General features: G+C 46.3%; 2 protein-coding genes across 11 annotated transcripts in view; both read left to right on the top strand.

The window, feature by feature from the left end:
• The window catches only part of CAB39L (calcium binding protein 39 like), a 101,883-nt gene extending 94,560 nt beyond the window's left edge, over positions 1-7,323 (top strand). For 7 of the 8 annotated variants that reach the window (XM_027116318.1, XM_027116324.1, XM_027116325.1 and 4 more), the window contains one exon: positions 5,292-6,756. In XM_027116318.1, the coding sequence (XP_026972119.1) occupies positions 5,292-5,471 (180 nt within the window). In that variant the 3' untranslated portion in view covers positions 5,472-6,756. Of the gene's footprint in view, positions 1-5,291 lie in introns of all 8 variants that reach the window. The other variant, XM_027116321.1, reaches the window with a different exon arrangement.
• Positions 7,324-17,060: 9,737 nt separating this feature from the next.
• LOC113625625 (uncharacterized) overlaps positions 17,061-18,531 on the top strand; it is a 73,430-nt gene continuing 71,959 nt past the window's right edge. Inside the window, exon 1 of one of the 3 annotated variants that reach the window (XR_003434752.1) lies at positions 17,061-18,024. The gene's annotated coding sequence lies outside the window, so the exon portion shown is untranslated. The remainder of the gene's footprint in view (positions 18,025-18,531) is intronic. The other 2 variants (XR_003434755.1, XR_003434751.1) reach the window with 2 other exon arrangements.

Here is an 18,531-nt window from a genome sequence, read left to right as displayed (position 1 = left end):
GCTAACGTGAATTTAGGGATCAGCTATGAGCTGATCTTTCTTTCCTTTCCCTGTTAACATCCTTAATAACAAAGGACCATGTTGCCACTGTCTTTCGAACCTAGAGGGTGGGGATGGCCAGTGCCTTTTGGCTCACCTCTCAGAGCTGCTGGAACTCAGGCATGGCCATTGCCGAAAATGGGTCTGAGTGTACTGCTCTGTTGCTCAGATCCTAGCAGTTGGCCACAATAAGCCATTTCCATGAAAACAAGAAGCTCCACCCTAGCTTATTCCAAAATCCAAAGGCCAGCTTGACAATTCACCTGAAAAAGTATACAGAACAAGAATGGTTGTCCTCATGAAAGGTTCATCTCAAGCTTTGATTTCAGTGTCCCGGATGCCCCAAAGGAATTGTACATTAGAGCATTAGTCACCACTAATCAGCAACTACCTTTAGAGGCAGCAGAGTTCAGAAGCCATAAAAAAATAAAAATAAGGAAAAAATTTAAACTTGAAAACAAATTGAACATTTTTTTAGGTCTGTTGTACAGTGTACGGATTCAGTAGAGTTGATCCAGTGATGCCTTGTCTGCAAATTCCACTACGTTTCACATTTATTTTGGATTCAAACAGAGAAGCTTAGTTTGTTCTATATATTTAATCTTCTAAAAAAATTTTTTGGGAATAAAGACTGTTATGAGTTATTGCTGTCGTTACCACAAATGCCAGACAGTTCCTAGCTAAAACTTCCCAGCAGCTCACTTGTAAACTAATGGTAGCCAGAGGAGCCACACGTTTGGCTCCAGTATGTGATTTCCTAACATACTAGGTGTTCTGTAAACATCAGGCATTTTGTGTAACAATGTAAACGAGCCTGGGGTACTTTTTTTTAATAAGTAACAATTTTAATTTATGGTAGTAAAGTTCATATAACATAAAAATTCACCATTTTGACCATTTTAAAGTGTACAGTTCAGTGGCATTTTGTATTTACAGTGTTATACAACTGTTACTACTCTCTAGTTCCAGAACATTTTCATCCCCCCAAAAGGAAACCCTACACCCATTCAGCAACTACTCCTCGCTTTCTCTTACCCACAGCCCCTGGCAATCACTAACCTGCTTTCAGTCTTTATGGATTCACCTGTTCTGGATATGTGATATAAATGAAATGATATAATGTGTGGCCTTTTGTGTCCAGTTTCTTCTATTAGCATAATGTTTTTAAAGTTCATCCATGTTGTAGCATGATCAGTAGTACTTCATTCATTTTTATGGCTGAATAATATTCCATTTTAAGGATATATCACAATTTGCTTATCCATTCATCAGCTGATGGACTTCTGGCTATTGTGAATAGTGCTGCTATGAATATTCATGTACAAGTTTTTGTTTGAACAAATGTTTTCAATTCTTTTGGTATATACCTAGGAACAGAATTGCTCAGTCTTATGGTAATCCAGTGTGTAACTTACTGAGGTACTACCAAACTGTTTTCCATAGTGGCTGCTCCATTTTACATTCCCACCAGCAGTGTACAGGGTTCCAATTTCTCCATTCCTCACTTGTTATTGTTAGTTGTTTTTTTTTTTAATTGTAGCTGGCCTAGTCTCATTGTGGTTTTGATTTGTGTTTCCCTAATGATCTAATGATGTTGAGGATTTTTTCACATGCTTATTAGCCATTTGTATATCTTCTTTGGAGAAATGTCAGGTCTTTTGCCCCTTTTTATTTTATTTTTTAATATTTATTTGTTTGTTTTGGCTGTGCCAGGTCTTAGTTGCAGCACACGGGAATCTTCGTTGTGGCATACAGGATCTTTAGTTGCGGCCTGTGAACTTCTTAGTTGTGGCATGCAAACTCTTAGTTGCAGCATGCATGCGGGATCTAGTTCCCCAACCAGGGATCGAACCCAGGCCCCCTGCATTGGGAGCGCGGAGACTTACCCACTGGACAACCGAGGAAGTCCCCCTTTGCCCCTTTTTAAAAAAGGTTGTTTGTCTTTTTGTTGTTGTGTTGTATGAGTTCTTTATATATTCTGGATACTAGATGCTGATCATATATATGATTTGCAAATATTTTCTTACATTCTGTATATTGTCTTTTCACGTTCTTGATAGTGTCCTGTGATACACACAATTTTTAAATTTTGATGAAGTTCAGTTTATCCATTTTTTTTGTTGTTGCTCATGCTTTTGATGTTGTAGCTAAGAAACCATTGCCAGATACAAGGTCATGAGGATGTACCCCTATATTTTCCTCTAAAAGTTTTATTAGCTCTTTTTTTTTTTTTTTTTTTTGTGGTACGCAGGCCTCTCACTGTTGTGGCCTCTCTCGTTGCGGAGCACAGGCTCCGGATGTGCAGGCTCAGCGGCCATGGCTCACGGGCCCAGCCGCTCCGCGGCATGTGGGATCTTCCTGGACCGGGGCACGAACCCGTGTCCCCTGCATTGGCAGGTGGACTCTCAACCACTGCGCCACCAGGGAAGCCCTATTAGCTCTTATATTTAGTTTTTTGATCAATTTTGAGTTAATTTTTGTTTATGGTGCAAGGTAAGGGTCCAACTTTATTTTTTTGCATGTGGATATCTAGTTGTCCCATGTTGAGTGTTTATTATTATTATTATGAAAAGGTGTTGGATTTTGTCAAATACTTTTTCTGAAATGATCATATGGTTTTCTTTCAATGTACTAATATGTCATCTTAGTTTCTTAGAGCTGCTATAACAAAGTACCGAAGACTAAGTGTCCTAAAACTACAGAAAGTCACTGTCTCAGAGTTCTGGCAACTAGAAGTCCAAGATCTGTAGGGCGCGGTCAGCTAACTGCCACGCAGCAGGAAGCTGAAGTAAGCTGAATCATCCTTCCTGTGGCCACTGCGCTTGCGCTAAGTATACTAATGAGGTTTTAAAGTAGCGACCTATCCGATGCTGGCTCACAAGTCGCACCATCGGCGAAAGCCAATCACAGAGCGACACATGTTCTTAATCCCTATATAAGCAGACTGCTATAGGATTGCGGTGTCTTCCTTCCATCTTTTCTTTGACCAAGCTGTGCTCCAATAAAGTGTGATACGAGAAGAATCTTGCGTGTGGCGACTCGTCATTCTGCTGGTCGGAGGCGGCTCGCCGCAAAGATCAAGGTGTCAACAGGGTTGGTTCCTCTTGGAGCTTTCAGGGAAAATCTATGCCTCTCTCCTAGCTTCTGGTGGTTGCCAGCAATCCTTGGCATTCCTTGCCTTATAGATGCATAACTCCAAGCTCTGTGTCCATCTTCACATGGCATTTTCCTCTGCGTATCTCTGTGTGTTTCTGTGTCCAAAATTCCCTCTTCCTCTAAAGATACTAGTAATTGGATTCAGGCCCAAGCTAACTCAGTATGAACTGATCTTAATTTGATTACATCCTATTTCCAAATAAGGTCATGTTCACAGGTACCAAGGGTTAGGACTTGAACATTCATCTTTTTAGAGGATGCAGTTCAGTCTAGTACATGTGGTGTATTACATCGATTGATTTTATTATGTTGAGCCATGCTTGTATTTCTGGAGTAAGTCCCATTTAGTCATGGCAGGTAATCCTTTTAATATTATTCTGGACTTCGTTTGCTTGTATTTTGTTGAGGATTTTTGCATCTTTATTCATAAAGGACAGTGATCTGTAGTTTTCTTGTGATAGCTTTGTCTGGTTTTGGTATCAGGGTAATGCTGACTTCATAGAATGAGTTAGGAAGTATTCCCTTGTCTTTTATTTTTTGGATGAATTTGAAATGGATTGGTGTTAATTTTTCTTTAAAAGTTTGTAGAATTTACCAATGAAATCATCTGGTCCTGGGCTTTTGTTGAGAGATTTTTGGTTACTGATTCAACCTCCTTGTAGAAATAAAAAAGATTATAAGAGAATACTACAAATAACTGTACATCAATAAATTAGATAACCTAGATGAAATGGACAAATCCCTAGAAATGCACAAACTACCAAACTGATATTAAAAAAAAAGAGAGAAAATCTGATTCATGAACTCTCATTTCACCTACACCATGAGCCCTTCCTGTTCCAAACTCAGAAATCTAATGTTATCTCCACCTCCTTTGAACCTCCACAGCTTTTCATTTCCCTCTCATAGGTCCTTTACATCCTGGTGTAGTTTTTCCTTCCTCATGCTTGCTGGATTGGAGGAAGCTTGAGGGTTCAACCTTGTAGCTCCCACTGTCTCCATAACTGATCACTGGCCACAGTTGTGCACTGTTGGAGGTTCAGGAAGAGGAGGCGGTGTGCAGAGGGGGCAGTGTGCAGAGGGGCTGGTGGTGAAGCACTCAGCCCTTCTGAGGAGTGGGGAGCCCAGAACATGAAACCAGAGAGCTATATAGCAGTCAACAGTTTTATGGATATTCTGGTCATGTCATTATATATATAGCATCTAACTAGGAAGTGTGTCCTTTGCAAAATACTGTACCAGTCAGCATTATAGTTTTTCTTTTTTTTAATATGCTTGGTTTTTTCTTTCTTTTTTTTTTTCTGGCCACACCTCACGGCATGTGGGATCTTAGTTCCCCAACCAGGGATGGAACCCACGCCCCCTGCAGTGAAAGCACAGGGTCTTAACCACTGGACCTCCAGGGAAGTCCCAGCATTATAGTTTTGAGTTATTGTGTCCTGTTATTACAGTTGTCACTGTCTTTTATAGTACAGCTGAGTTATTAGCCCAGGATCATGGTTTCAACTAGGAGTACACATAAGAATCTTTGTGGAACTTTATAAAAATACAGAGAGACAGACCTCCCCTCTAGATCTACTGAACTAGAGTCTCTGGGAGGTGGGACCTAGGCAGTTATAAATTTTAAAGCTCCACATACATAAGAAAATAATAACATTGGTGAACTCCAGGGAGAGGAGGTGAGAGGGGGACTTTTCACATTTGTCCTTTTTGAATTTTGAGCCAGATGAATATATTAAGTATATTCAATATATTATATATATTGAATATTTATATATATATGGTTTTATATTTATATATTATCTATTTCATTATATAGAATTATATGTATTTATTTATTTTTTTAATCACATATTTAGTTATAATGGTAATTTTAAATATATGATTACATATATAATTTAAATATATTGAATATATTTGTATATTCTCTGTAGAAAATGGATATGAATGGGGAATCACTCATTTTCCTCAATAAGGAAGTATAATCTGGGGCTTTCTGTATTTTACTAACACATGTAACAAATGAGACACAGGTGGGATCCGTGTTTTCCCTGATGTGCATTCCTTGTCCTAGGTATTTGTTTCTCATGTTTCAGGTGTTTGTGGCCAGTCCTCACAAAGCACAGCCTATTGTGGAGATTCTACTAAAAAACCAACCCAAACTCATCGAGTTTCTGAGCAGCTTCCAAAAAGAAAGGACGGACGATGAGCAGTTCACCGATGAGAAGAACTACTTGATTAAACAGATTCGAGACTTGAAGAAAACGGCGCCTTGAAGTCTCACCCAGTTTCCTGCCACCGTCACTGTCTCATTTGTTCAGTTTGTACAAAAAGTGTCATTTCAAAAAGTAGTCATTCTTGGGAAGGCTTTGGAGGTGGCTATTTTTTTCTCAATTCATTGTTCAGGGTAGATGGAATATAAATGTCTGAAAGAAAAAAATTAATTTAGAATAATATATTCATCTGAATCGAGTCTGTGATTATTTATGTGAAATCAGAGCCATTGTTTTAGACATTCATAGAAGCAATTTTAACCCTTTCTTGATGAAGGGCAACAAGGCTGTGGGCTTGCAGACCTGAGTCCTCAGTCACCACGAGCCACCAAGTAGTAGGAGCCCAAAGAATGGGCGTCACTGAGTCCTCGAAGAGGATTAAATTCTTAGAGAACTGGGCATGGGGACAAGACGCACAAAACTGTTTTGCCCATCTGTACTTGAACAAACAAATTTCTCAAGGTACCAAGAAAATAAGATCCATGTTTTCAGTCATTACGTATTCTGTTCCCTGCCTATATCTTTTAACTGTAATCATTCATTCCTAACTTCCTAGGGAATTGATGCCCACCTTTCTGCTTACTGCCCCACATTCCACCCCAATGGATCTCCTCAGCATGACCAACTCATGCTACACACACAGATACACACACTCCTCCACTCTGACCAGGTTAGCATGGGACCAACTAAGTCCAAACAGGATGGACTAACAAGAGTCATGGGCGTAGAGCACCCACAGGGTAGGACCTGCTTACGTGAGAACTTGGAACAGATGGGTAAGAACCACAGCTCTAGCGAAAGTCACTGCTGTTTCTCACAGACTTCTGTCGGGTTAGTGAATGTTTGGAATATTTCATTCATACTTCTCATTACGGGAAAAAAGTTTTGTGGTGAAAGTGTCTTTTAGAGTAGGAATCATTGCATTGAGATGCCTAGCGTGTGCAAAACCATGGGTCCAGAGGGTTGCACAGGCCTTTATAAATAAGGGAATGTTGCCGTTGGAAGCGCAAATGATTAAATGCATGAAAAAAATCCTCAAAGGACTAAAAATTTCTTCCACTTTATTTTCTAATAAGCTGTCGTTCTAATTTCACATCAAATTCCTCAGTGAAAAGGTAGAAAACTTATAAAAATGTTGGTCTCAAATATTCTCTTGCATACTAGGATGGTTAAGGAATTAATTTGTGTTTTTTTAAAAAGGCCATGGTTTGTTTTCAGACATCAAGTGTATAAAACGGAATTTTAAGCGCTATTTACAAGACATTAAAGGTACAATTGTTAATCTGTATTTTTTTCATAATTCTGTTTCCAAATCATGAGTTATGGCTTCCATAGGAATCTTCACTTTTTACAACATTGGGTACTGTGTTCTTCAACCAGACATTTCTCCACCCAGAGAGGGAAAGATCCCTCTCCAGGATCAGTGCCCTTGTAGATGTAGCATCTGAAGAATCACCTGGTGCGGTCTCATCCTTCTTGGCTGTGTCTTTCCGTGTCCAGCGTCAGATCCTGAGGCAGATGCTGCAAGGCCTGCGGGACCTTCTTGCAGCAGCTCTGGTCAGTGCCGGGCCGTCTGATGACCTTCATTCTTCAGTCACTGAGGTCAGATTATTTTTATAACATTCCCTGACAGTCCATAATCTCTTCAAATTTGACTTTTCTGATTTTATTTGTTTAAGAGAGATGAGTGTAAATATTTCTTTAAAAAAAGAAGGCGGCGCAATAATGACCATTGGAAATGTATTTCATTGCTTAAATACTGTTCCACACATCATGGGACACATGTTTTCAGTTGGAAAGCAAGGTCTTGTTATAATTCTTTTTTGATAAATAAAACATATTTTATTTCCTCTGAGCTTGAATCAGCTCGTTCCTAGCAATCCCTTATCCTAGCTTAGTACCTCACAAACAAAACTAGTCTAAAAGGCAATAAATGAAGTAGCTGGGATTTTGCTGTGATACAAATTTGTAGATTATTAACATGAAAGAGGGAGCAAGAAGCTCACAGTTAAAATATGTTTGCATAAAAGTCACTGTAAATATTGTGAGAATTGGGTTTTGAAAAGGTCATATTTAATAAGCTATTTCAAAAGCACACATTTAAATAAAGACTGACTAAATGAAAAGGTGCCACATATTCCTTGGTCGGTTTCATTCCTCTGCATGTCCCGCCTCTCTGTTCTTGTCACCGCTCCAAACAGGGAAAGCCCCAGGCGGAGGGCACCCCAGGCTGCCCAGAGGCCCCACGCCCACTTCCCCTGTCCTTGGCTGTCCCATCCTCCCAGTGAGGCTCACTGCCATTGACCAAGGGCCGCCTGTCAGGCAGTATAGAAACACCTCACGCTATTGATTGATGCTTCACCACAGCCAGAGTCATTCCCATTTTATATTTGAAGAAACTGAAGCTCTGAGCAGTTTATCTCAGACAATGTGGACTAGACTTGGGGTACAAAGCCACGGTGGCCGGAGGCCAAACTCCTGCTCTTATTCATTTTTTCATCCTCAAGGCTGTGAACGAGGGGAGGTCCTGGGAGTGGGGAATTATGTCGTGCCCTCCCCCACTGCTGCCTGGAAGGCTCCCGGGGGTGAAGGTCCTAGAATGAAGCCAGGATGGATTGAAATCATAATGTTCTTGGACGAGGCTCTGGGTAAAGCCAGGCATCTGCCCAAATGTTAGGATTATTACCCTGGGAGAAAAGGCCGAGGGGCACTCAGCCTTTGAGCAAGCGTTCTAACTGCCAGCCCTGTGGGTTCTCGTCCTGGAGGGCTCTGGGGAGCAGTATATGCTGAGGAAGGGCAGCAAGCTTTCCAAAGCCTCTGTTGCCAGCCACACTGGTTGGTCTGTGTGAGACGCAGCTGCTCTGAGCCATAGTGCTGTCTGGAAACTACACAGGACTTGAAAGTGATTGTAATAAAGTGAAGGAAAATGAAATTCAAAAATCACTAGGATTTTTTTTTTAAATATGAAAAGATAGTTGTTTCAAAATAGGTTTACAGATCTTTCTAGTCTACTATACTAGAGGAAATTAAGATTTATATCTTTTACTTTTTTTCTGTTTTATCCAAAAGAATATTGTACATATGGCACGTACATCTTTTCCTGCGTGTTTTTTCAGGAAGGTTTTGGCTATTTTAATGAGGGCCCATAGTTAGATAAAGGCTGGAAACAAAAAGAGACCTGGAAAAGCTAGACTTAGTCTTTCTAAGAAGATTGAAAAGACAGAAGATGGCTGTGAACAAGGATGTGATTTTGTTTTTGACATACAGAAAGTGCTGTTATGTGACTACCGTAATTAAAGCAAAGTATGACAAAATGATCAGCCTGGCCAGCACTAAGCCTCTTCAGAGACCCTGTCGTATCACTCTTCACTTTATGGAGGAGAGCACTGGATCGCAGAAAGGGTGAGTAACTTATCCAGGTCAAACAGCTGGCAGCAGAGCCAGGATTGAGGGCCAGTCTGAGTCCATGTCTTCAGAAACTAGGCTGCATGTCTGGGCCGCCTCCCGCCAGGCCTGCTCTTTGACTCCACCCCAGGGGCAGACACTTCGTTCATCATGGCCCCCAAGGAAAGGAGGAAATATTGCATTCCACCTAAAGGATAACTCAATAGAAAGATTTCAAAAGCTAGTTTCATTTCAGGGGGTAACTTTGCTTCATGTGGTTGTCTGGTGTTGGAAGATCAAATTAGACCTCTGCATGGGATAAGGGATTCAATCTTGAATTTCTGTATCATTTTGAGCAATCTCTTGACTCTACACAGGTGTTAATTCCAAACCACTCTTCTGCATCTGCTTCTGTTTTCCTGACTTACTTCTGCAGTTGGACATAATATCAGCTTAGATTCCTGATAGATTGGTTGCTGCCCAGCCAGCCGTGCCTCCATTTCAGATTCCTCAGCGGCCCAGCACCACGGGGCTACCACAAGGCAGACGTTCTGATGCATGTACAAACGATCCTGTTGAGATCACCAAGTCCCTCATCACTCCCTCCCAGGAGGAAGGTGTACAATTACCAATACCCTGAAAGTCACAGAACCATACAAAAAGTCCCAGTCCCTTTACCATCAATTAACTCAATATCAATTGTAATTTAATCACTGCCCTGTGAGCCATCTATGTTACGTGAAAGCTGTGATCACAGGGGCCTTTTGGAAGAACATGTTGTTGTAATATACATTAATAATTTATCCATTAGCGAAGGTTGAAAAAATGAGTTCCCCTCATTTTAGTTCTGAAATTTAAAGTCTAGATAAAGCAACCAAAATATTTATTCAACCAGCATTCATTGAACTCACTCTCTGTGCCCGTCAGGGGTTGATCCACAGAGTTACTGTAGGGGGTTACTGTAGGGGTCAGACCTATGTGCTGTGGGGGCTGGGTACGTGGCCTTCGTAAGCCTGTCCCCTGCGTCTGGCACTGGGCCTGAGTCAGCAGGGAAGGGAAGATAGATTGAAGTGGGCACCCATGAGGACAGCTGGAATCCATGGATATGATCTGGAACCCACACTGCCTTCCCGGCCTCCCAGCCTCCACCTCCGACGCCGTGGCTGACTGTAAGACCGCACAACTCACTGTACAGCTCCCCCAGCTGAGCCCAGATTTGGAGCAGCTGACGGAGGAGGGGCAGGGAGGCTGGGGCCCCAGCGGCAGGGTGAGCCAGCAGGCCTGCGGCAACGTCCTGAGCTGTGATGGCCCGACCTTCCCGGGGAAAGTGTGGCTGCCACCTCATTTCCACTTGCAGCTGCCAGCTTTTTCTTGACCCCAGCCCTAATTCATCACCATGCAGGAGAGGAGACTGGGAACGTGTTCCAGCTAAACGGACACATCCCAAGCCCACCACTTATGTGTTGCACTGGAGGAGGTGTTTCCACATCCTCTTAATGTCTTTCCCCCCTTGAAGACCTCTGGCCGTTTTTTCCTCTTAAGTGACATGAGAGGTTTGTGCGGTGTCGATGGACCCATGTAGACATTGGGGACAGCCACGCCTGGACTCAATCCCAGCTCCACTACAAGTGTTTGATCTTGAGAATCACTGACCTTCAGTTTCCTACCTGTAAAATGAGGCAAAAAGAGGAGCTGCCTCACAGGGAATCAATGAGGTAAAGTCTGTGATGTGCCGGCCCGGGGGATGCTCCCATGTTGAACTCCCTCAGCTACCCTGCGGGGCTCACAGCCAGTGGGAGAGGGAATTCCACTCCAGTGTGGGATCTGGGCGAAAGGGGCCATGGGCATGAAGCACGTGTGGCCAGAGACAGGTGTGTGCCCTGAGTGTTGGGCGTGTGGACACGTGGAGGGAACCGGGAGGAGAGCCTTCAATGCCACCCAAAGGGTCTCGGGCCATCATGGAGGCAGCTGGCCTTTCAGCAGGAAGTGACATGCATCCTGCCTGTCAGAGCACGGTCGGTCAGGAGGAGAGTGGCCTGGCATGGGGAGCACTGAGTGAGGGGATGCAAGACAGTGAGGACCCCCTAAGAACATCTGTGGCCGAGCTGGTGCCTGCTCTGAGAAGGCCCTGTTCTAGGTGCTTCACAAATACTAAACTCAAACCTTAGAACCACCTGTGAGGCACGTGCTCTTATTATCCTAACTTTACAAGTGTGGAAACCGAGGCGCAGAGAGGGTCACCGGCCTGATTGTCCACTGAGCCCATGGTGGGGCAGGATTCAAACCTAGGGCTCAGAGGCAGGAGCTTTAGAACCTGTGAGATACTTAGGACTTAACACTGACTGGGCTTAGTTCCACAATACATGCACCCCAATGTTCATTGCAGCACTAGTTACAATAGCCGGGACACATCACTTTTAAAAGATCAGGGCGAGTGTGGACTCAGGGCCACTGTGCCTAGGCTTCTCCGCTCTCCATCAAAGAACTTCCACCTTCCTTTAGTGGCCCCTCTCACTTTTGCCCCCAGTACTCAGCAAGTTTTCTTGCAACAAATGATTAGTTCTTCTCTTCTGACTTGTGGGGCTCCCTGCCACAGACAGCACAGCTCTTGCCCGGCTGAACCCCACCCCTGCTTCATCTCAGTTCTGCATGGGCTTCGCTCTTCCCACTCGTGGAAGGGAGGCAGCTCAGGGACCACCAGTGGGGGCCCTCTTAAGACACTTCCACTCTGATTCAGAAACACACTCCTACCTCTTTACTGTTAACTCCTACAGATGCAGCCAGCAGTTTCTGGGAGACAAAGCCAGATATAAAGGTGTCTGGCAAGATTAGAATCAGAGTAGGTGATTTGCTTCTAAAAATTAGTTTCAGTGAGTCCCAGGGACTAATTAAGGTTTACTTTTAAAAGCGTCCCCTTGGTACGCAGCCGCCTCCTGCATGCTGTGCATGTTATTGGGACTCGTATATAGGAAATGGTATGTGAGGATCCAAACAGGACTCTGCTGCCATTCTCCTTGTCGTCTCTGATCTTCATCACTAGACCCAGCAACCCTCAGCCCTCCCTGCCACCTTCCCTGCACCTCTCGTTTACAGAGGCAAATGGGCCTCCGGCCACAGAATATAAAGTATTGGGCTGTTAGAGGAGTCCCCTCCTCTTTGCCTGCTCTTTTCTGTCCCTTCCTTGAATACTCTCCCCCATTAGTGCTGCTGGGAAACACATAGGACAAGCAAAGCAACTATTTAAAACCTTGTAACTGGGGACTTTCCCCTCCTCCCCTCACTTCTTCCTTCCATCCTGTTCCTCCTTCTTCCTTCAATGCCCTTCCCACCCACAAGGAATTTTCCTATCACTGTGAACTTTGCTGGTGCAGAGGAACACCTTTTTTTTTTGGACCGTAGACACCCAGCCATTTCTTAAACCTCCCCAAAATTAAAAAAAAAAAAAAAAAAAAAAAGAGTCCTTATTGACCTGGTTGTTCAAAGGATAAGAATAGCTTTATCCTACTTAGTACCAAACCCACTTCAGTACCCTTACTGAGGCCATGAGAGCCTAGGGATTTCTGCCCAGGACAGGAGCCATGGCATGTTGGCAGAGACCAAACAGGGACCAGGAAAAGGGGTGATGTTCCCTTCCCACACCGCCTCCAACCTCTGTCAGCAATGAGCTGCCCTGAACAGTGGCAGGAACTCCCCCTCTGCACAGTAGCTGGTCAGGGTTGAGTGCAGTCCTGGGAGCCAGGGGATAGCATGCCCGGTTGTGTCAGCTGAGAGGATCTGTGCACATCTTAGAGCAATGAGAAGCCCACGCTCCGCAACGAAGAGTAGCCCCTGCTCACCACAACTAGAGAAAGCCTGCGCGCAGCAACGAAGACCCAACGCAGCCAAAATCAAAAAAACAAAAAACAAGTCAGGATTCAGAACCTAAGAAAGATGTTACTATTTGCAGCCTGGTTTAGTGCAGTGGTTCTCAAAGTGTGAACCATTTTGTTTTAATTTCTAATACAGTACAGTAAATGTTGATAGATTTAACTCAAACAGATCTTTTGGGTCTTTAATAATTTTTGAGAGTGTAAAGAGTCCCTGAGACCAAAAACCAGAGAACCTCTGGTTTAGCGGAAGGACTGTACATTTTGGAATGAAGTGGTTTTTGTTTTGTCTCCTCTGTCACCCACTAGCTGTGTAACCCAAGCCAAGTTATTTCAACTCTCTGGTCTTCCACTTTCTATGGATTAGGCTAATTGCCCTTATAATTATCTGCTCAAGAATGTGTCCCTGATTATGTCTGTGGGGTTGGTTTCACATCCTCAGAGCCTAGCACAGCACATGGCATGATACACGACGGGGTCTCAATAAATAATTACGAATTGATTGGCAGGCCGGGTGAGAGGATTAAGTAGGATAATACGCGTAAAGTGCTGCTGAGGTGCCTGGCACACGGCAGATGTCACAGGTGCTCAGTAGATGGCAGATCGCTTCCTCACCACCAGTGCTGTTCTCCACTGTACCCTCCAGGAGAGAAAATGCACAGTTTGTCTAAGTGAATCGCTAAGTCGCCGGTTCTCAGCGTGTGGTTCCCAAACCAGCAGCATTAGCATCACCTGAGAAACTGTCAGAGAGACAAATTATTGGGCTCTAATACTAGACCCACCGAATCAGAAACTCTGGAGGTGGCGCGCACGGATCTGTGTTAAATATTACTGGAACGTACTGAAAGGGAGGCGGGGTGGGGGAGGGGGGTTAGGAGGTTGAAAGGCTGAGTCCCAGCGCCGCAGGTCCAGCCCGGGGACACCCCGCCCCCCGCACAGCCCTCCCAACCCCCCTCGCTTCCCCGCCGTCGGGAGGAGGGGCGCTGCGACTCCAGCGGGACTCTGGGCCTCCCCCTCCACGATTCCCCCGGGACGCGCAGGGCGGGGGGGCCCCTCCCCACCCACGCTGGGCCTAGCGAGACGGTGGGAGGGCAGGGGCGAGATGAAGGACTAAATTCCCCAGACTAGGATGCTGCGCAGCTCTTCCTAAACAGGAAGACGAGGCAATTTGGGCCAGAGAGTCAGAAGTGCCCTGTAACCAGCTTCGCCTCTCTGGGCACCTTTTTGGGGTTCCGCCAACCCCATCTCCAACCCCATCTCCCAGCCTTGGAGGTCGGGCCGGGGAGCCGCAGCGGGGGGGGGAAATCCTCCGGTGCTCTGGTGCCCTCTAGCGGCCATAGGCTCTAAAGCCAACTCTCAGCCCTTCCTCCTGCCTCTCTCCCCAGCGCGCCGGGGCTGCCCTGGCCTTCGGCACCTGCCAGCCTGATTCCATTCCTCCTCTCCCTCTAAGTGCAATGAAATGCCGTACAGAGGTTTAGGATCTCTCGAAGAAGGTCTTTTAGTCAATACACTTTAACCCTGAGAACGTTGTTTCTAGAATAAACCTGAAATACTGTATTTTTCTCCATGTGTTTCCAAGGAGAAACAGCCCAGTGTGTGCTGGGTCCCTCGCTGAGAGCAGTCTCTGGGCATCCTGTCCTCCCTCTTACGGCGTCCTGCCTTGTTAGGCAGGGAAGGCTCCCAGCGCCGATGCCTGGGCCTCTCTGAGGGACGCTGACATGTGGGATCACGACGGCTCCTGGGAAAGTGGAGAGAGTGAGGGCTGGGCATCTGGTCTGCATCAGACCCCAGCGCTGCCCCTACCAGCTGTGTGACCTGGAAACATTCCCTGACCTCTCTGTGTCTAGCTTTCCAACCGTGACAGAGGATTGCTGTGCTTGGCACACAGGAGGCCCTCGACCAGAGGAGAAAGCCAGTCTCCCCAAAGAACCACTCCTCTTACATGCCCAAAGCAAAAGGCATGTGCCACTCATCGCAGAGCTGCTCCTTGGCCAGCAGGGCAAGGGCAATCCAGCAGCTCCTCCCGTCCCTGCCTGAGGGCTTTCGCTCCTCAGTGAGGGTGACTCGGAGCAGGTCTGGCGTCCCAGGAAGTCTGAACTGAGCTTCTGTGACTTGGGGGAGTTCCCTGTTCCACACAACTTGGTTTCCAGATCGTTCCAACAAGGAACAAGAGCACCTGCTCAGTGTTTCAGCTGCAAGGTCCTCCCTTTAGAAGTTGCCCCATCACTTTGGGGCTGGGAGATGTGAACTCCACAGCGCATGACCATCTGACTGATGACTTCAGGGGAATTGTGCCCGCCCACCGCTGCACTCCGCATGCCGCCTCCTAGAAGAGGGGTTAGTGATCCCCGGCCATGTGCAGTTTTATCAGAACACAGCCCCGGCCACTACTGTAACCACATGTGTGAGAAACAGAGGATCCCGAGTGCCTGGACCCCCGTCACCCAGAAAGCAGAAGTCAGGGCAACAAACTTGTAGATCATATATCTGATAAGGGGTTAACACCCAAAACGTATAAGGAACTCCTACAACTCAACAGCAAAAAAATCAAGTAATCCAATTGAAAAACAGGCAAAGGAACGGAATAGACATTTTTCCCAAGAAGACATACAGATGGTCAACAGGTACATGAAAAGATGCTCAACATCACCCATCATCAGGGAAATGCAAATCAAAACCACAATGAGATACCTCACACCTGTCAGGATGGCTGTCATCAAATAGACAAGAGATAACATAAAATAAAAAGGACTGTCCTTTGTATACGAAGGCAGTAGTCCCAGCCCTTCAGCCTCATTAACGCAGACCCTTTTAGATGTGCGTTTTACTCTGATCCAGCCACGCACATTCACCTGGTTCCTTTCAGGGACACGGGTGTACAATTTGAAAGGGACCAGCTTCTTTACTGGCTTGTGGTCCCAGAAGAGGGAGGGGGACCAGGTGGTGATGAGTGACCCTCATGAAACATTCTAACCCATGTCTTTATCGCCACCAGCAGACCCCTTCCTCCACACTTTTAAGAAGCTGGAACTTCATCCTTTATCTTGGCCCTCACACTTCTGTACACTACTAAATGACACTATTTTTTCTTTTTAACCTTATAAGGATGCATCCTCTTCTGGAATTCCTCAAATCACAAAGTCTCACTCTCAAGTTCTTGAAAATGAGAGCAGTTCCTGAAAGGCAGGTAAAGCAACTGAGGACAAAAGAAAATCGTAAATCGTTTATCATTCAGAAGAACTTTGCTAAAAATGCTAAAGCCATAATTTAAGCCTCATTAGGTGCAAAGCAACCAGAATAAAAGATTCAAATGTGTTTTTAGCTGAATGGAAATTCTAAAGTTAAGGAAAAAGAGATAAATGGTCTGCAAGTCTTAAATAGTAGGATATGTATACAGAACTCAAAAGTTTGCTTTGTTTGTTTGTTTTTTGCCTGAACTTGCCTAAATAGGACTGTGCTGTTGATAGATAACACTTCCTGATATTTCCCTGTGAAACCAGAACCGCTATCTTGCTGACTGAACGAACAGGGGTCACAGGATTTAAGGGTACTAATTGAATCAAAGAAGGTCATGGGATTTAAGGCCGCTGATAGGTCTAACGGTGGTCACGGGATTTTAGGAGGCTGCTTGATCACACAGGGGTCACAGGATTTAAGGGGGCTATTTTAATCAAAAAGGGTCATGATATAAGGGAACTTAATGAATCAACAAGGATCACTCGATTTAAGGGGGCTGATAAATCAAAGGGGGTCTCAGGATTTAAGGGGCCTGTTTGATCTACAGGGGTCACGGGATTTAAGGGGGCTGACTGATCGAACGGTTTTGTCAAGAAGAATTGCTCATGCACAGTTTTAGCTTTCTCTTTTAAATGTCACAACTGAATCAATCAAGTCCAGAGGGATTTTATGTGTTTACAGTTCAAGGAATCTGCAGGGGAATCCTTTATTCTGTCTTCAATGAAAGGTCCATTCAAAAAGAATAAACTTTCTAAAATGTTGATTTTCCATCTGGCTCACAACATCGTATTTATAACTTTGTATTTCTTTTGACTTAGAAAACTAGAGCTCTCTCTTCTTGGAAACACATGGAGAAAAATACAGTATTTCAGGTTCATTCTAGAAACCACCTTCTCAGGGTCAAGGTGTATTGACTAAAAGAGCTTCTTTCTTCAAGAGATTCTAAACCTCTGTAGGGCACTTCATTGTGCTTAAAGGGAAAGGAGGAACAAAATCAGGCTGGCAGGTGCCCAAGGCCAGTGCAGCCCCCAGTGCTGGGGAGGGAGGCAGGAGGAAGGGCTAAGAGTTGGCCTTAGAGCGAACGGCCACTAGAGGGCGCCAGAGCACCGGCGGATCCCACCTGTGGCTCCCGCCCAGACAGCCAGGCTGGGAGACGGGGATGGAGGAACCCCAAGGACGTGCCCAGAGAGGAGGGGTTGGTAACCGGGCGTTTCTGACTTTCTGGCCCAAATTGCCTCGCATCACACAGAGGACAGAGGTCTGCCCCTTCAGCATCCGACGGGGCACTTCCAGCCTGGTCAGGTGGCCCAGTGGCTGGACAGCCTCACAGGCTGTCTGCGGTGTGACTGCCCTTTGCTTCTCCAGAAGCAAGACTCTGGACCCAGAAATACCCGGCTTGACTCTTGGGCTTGCAGTTTGCAAGCTGTAAGCCTGCGTGGGTGTTGGCATCTGGGAAACGGGGCTGGTGGTCCTGTAAAACGTGGAGCCTGTAAAAGCGGTGGTATTTTGGTGGGTGGGCTGTGCTCATACCTGTGCCCTTCCTCTCTGAGAGTTTTCCCCCAACTTCCTTCTTCCCTTTCCATCTGAGCCTCCCCCTCCTGTCCCCACACCCCTTCCCTCAGCAGAAGGTTCTCGCTTATCCATCTGTTGTACAGTCATTGATCCCAGCCTTTACGTCAAAAGTTATGTTAGGTGCTGGGATCAAGGAGAAGTTTCCGACTTTTGAAGTTTCAGGCTCGGGAGGCAGAGTGAGTGGAGCCGGGTCACATGACTAGAAGCCCGCCACCTGCCCTAAATCCGGGGCACCTGACGTTTAGCGCCCGGGGTGGGGCGAGGAAGGGAACGGATAAAAGGCCCTGCAAGTGACTGAGGGCCCAGTGCCCCGCCGCCCGGAATGGAGCCCGAACTCCCTGCACGGCCTCTCTTGGCGTCCATCCGCCCTAGCTGAGTTGCCCGGGAGCCGGAGGGGAGGGCGGCGCGACGCGGACCCAGTCCACGGCCGCTCGGCCGCTGCGCTAAGACGGACCGCGCCCGCTGAGGCCCCGGCCGCCCCTGGGGCCTCGGGCCAGGTAAGCTGGCCCGCACCCTGCACCTCCTGCGGGGGCGGGCGGGGGGTCGCGAGGCCAACTTTCGAGCCGCAGGGATTCGCTCGGAGCTGCGACTGCTCTTTAGGAAGAGCTGCCTCCTTAGTCCAGAGGAATTTGAGTCCCTCATCTCGCCCCAGACCTCCGCCCGGCTTGCTTGGGCCCCGGGGTGGGGGTGGAAACCTGAGCGTCCTGAGGGGAATCGGGGAGGGGAGGTGCAGAGGCCCTCCTCCTGACGGCGGGGAAGGGGCGGGGGCGTGTCTGTGCGGGGTCCTGGGGCGGGACCCGCTGCGGCGGGACTCCGCCTCCTAACCTCCCCTCCCGGCGCTTACAGTGGGTTCCAATAATGTTTAATTGCCTCTCGAGCTCTCGGGCGTAAAACTCATCCACACGCTCGCAGGTTTCCTGATTTAGCCACGTGCCTCTGCGCTCCTTCCGCTATTAGATAAAGTACCGGGGGGAGGGGACGGGGGATGGGTGCCTCAGCCGACT

The sequence above is a fragment of the Aethalodelphis obliquidens genome, unplaced genomic scaffold (genome assembly GCF_003676395.1).
Source record: "Aethalodelphis obliquidens isolate GAN/ISIS:26980383/991018 unplaced genomic scaffold, ASM367639v1 scaffold16, whole genome shotgun sequence".
Lineage (NCBI taxonomy): Eukaryota > Metazoa > Chordata > Mammalia > Artiodactyla > Delphinidae > Aethalodelphis > Aethalodelphis obliquidens.
This window is presented reverse-complemented; position numbering and strand designations above follow the sequence as displayed.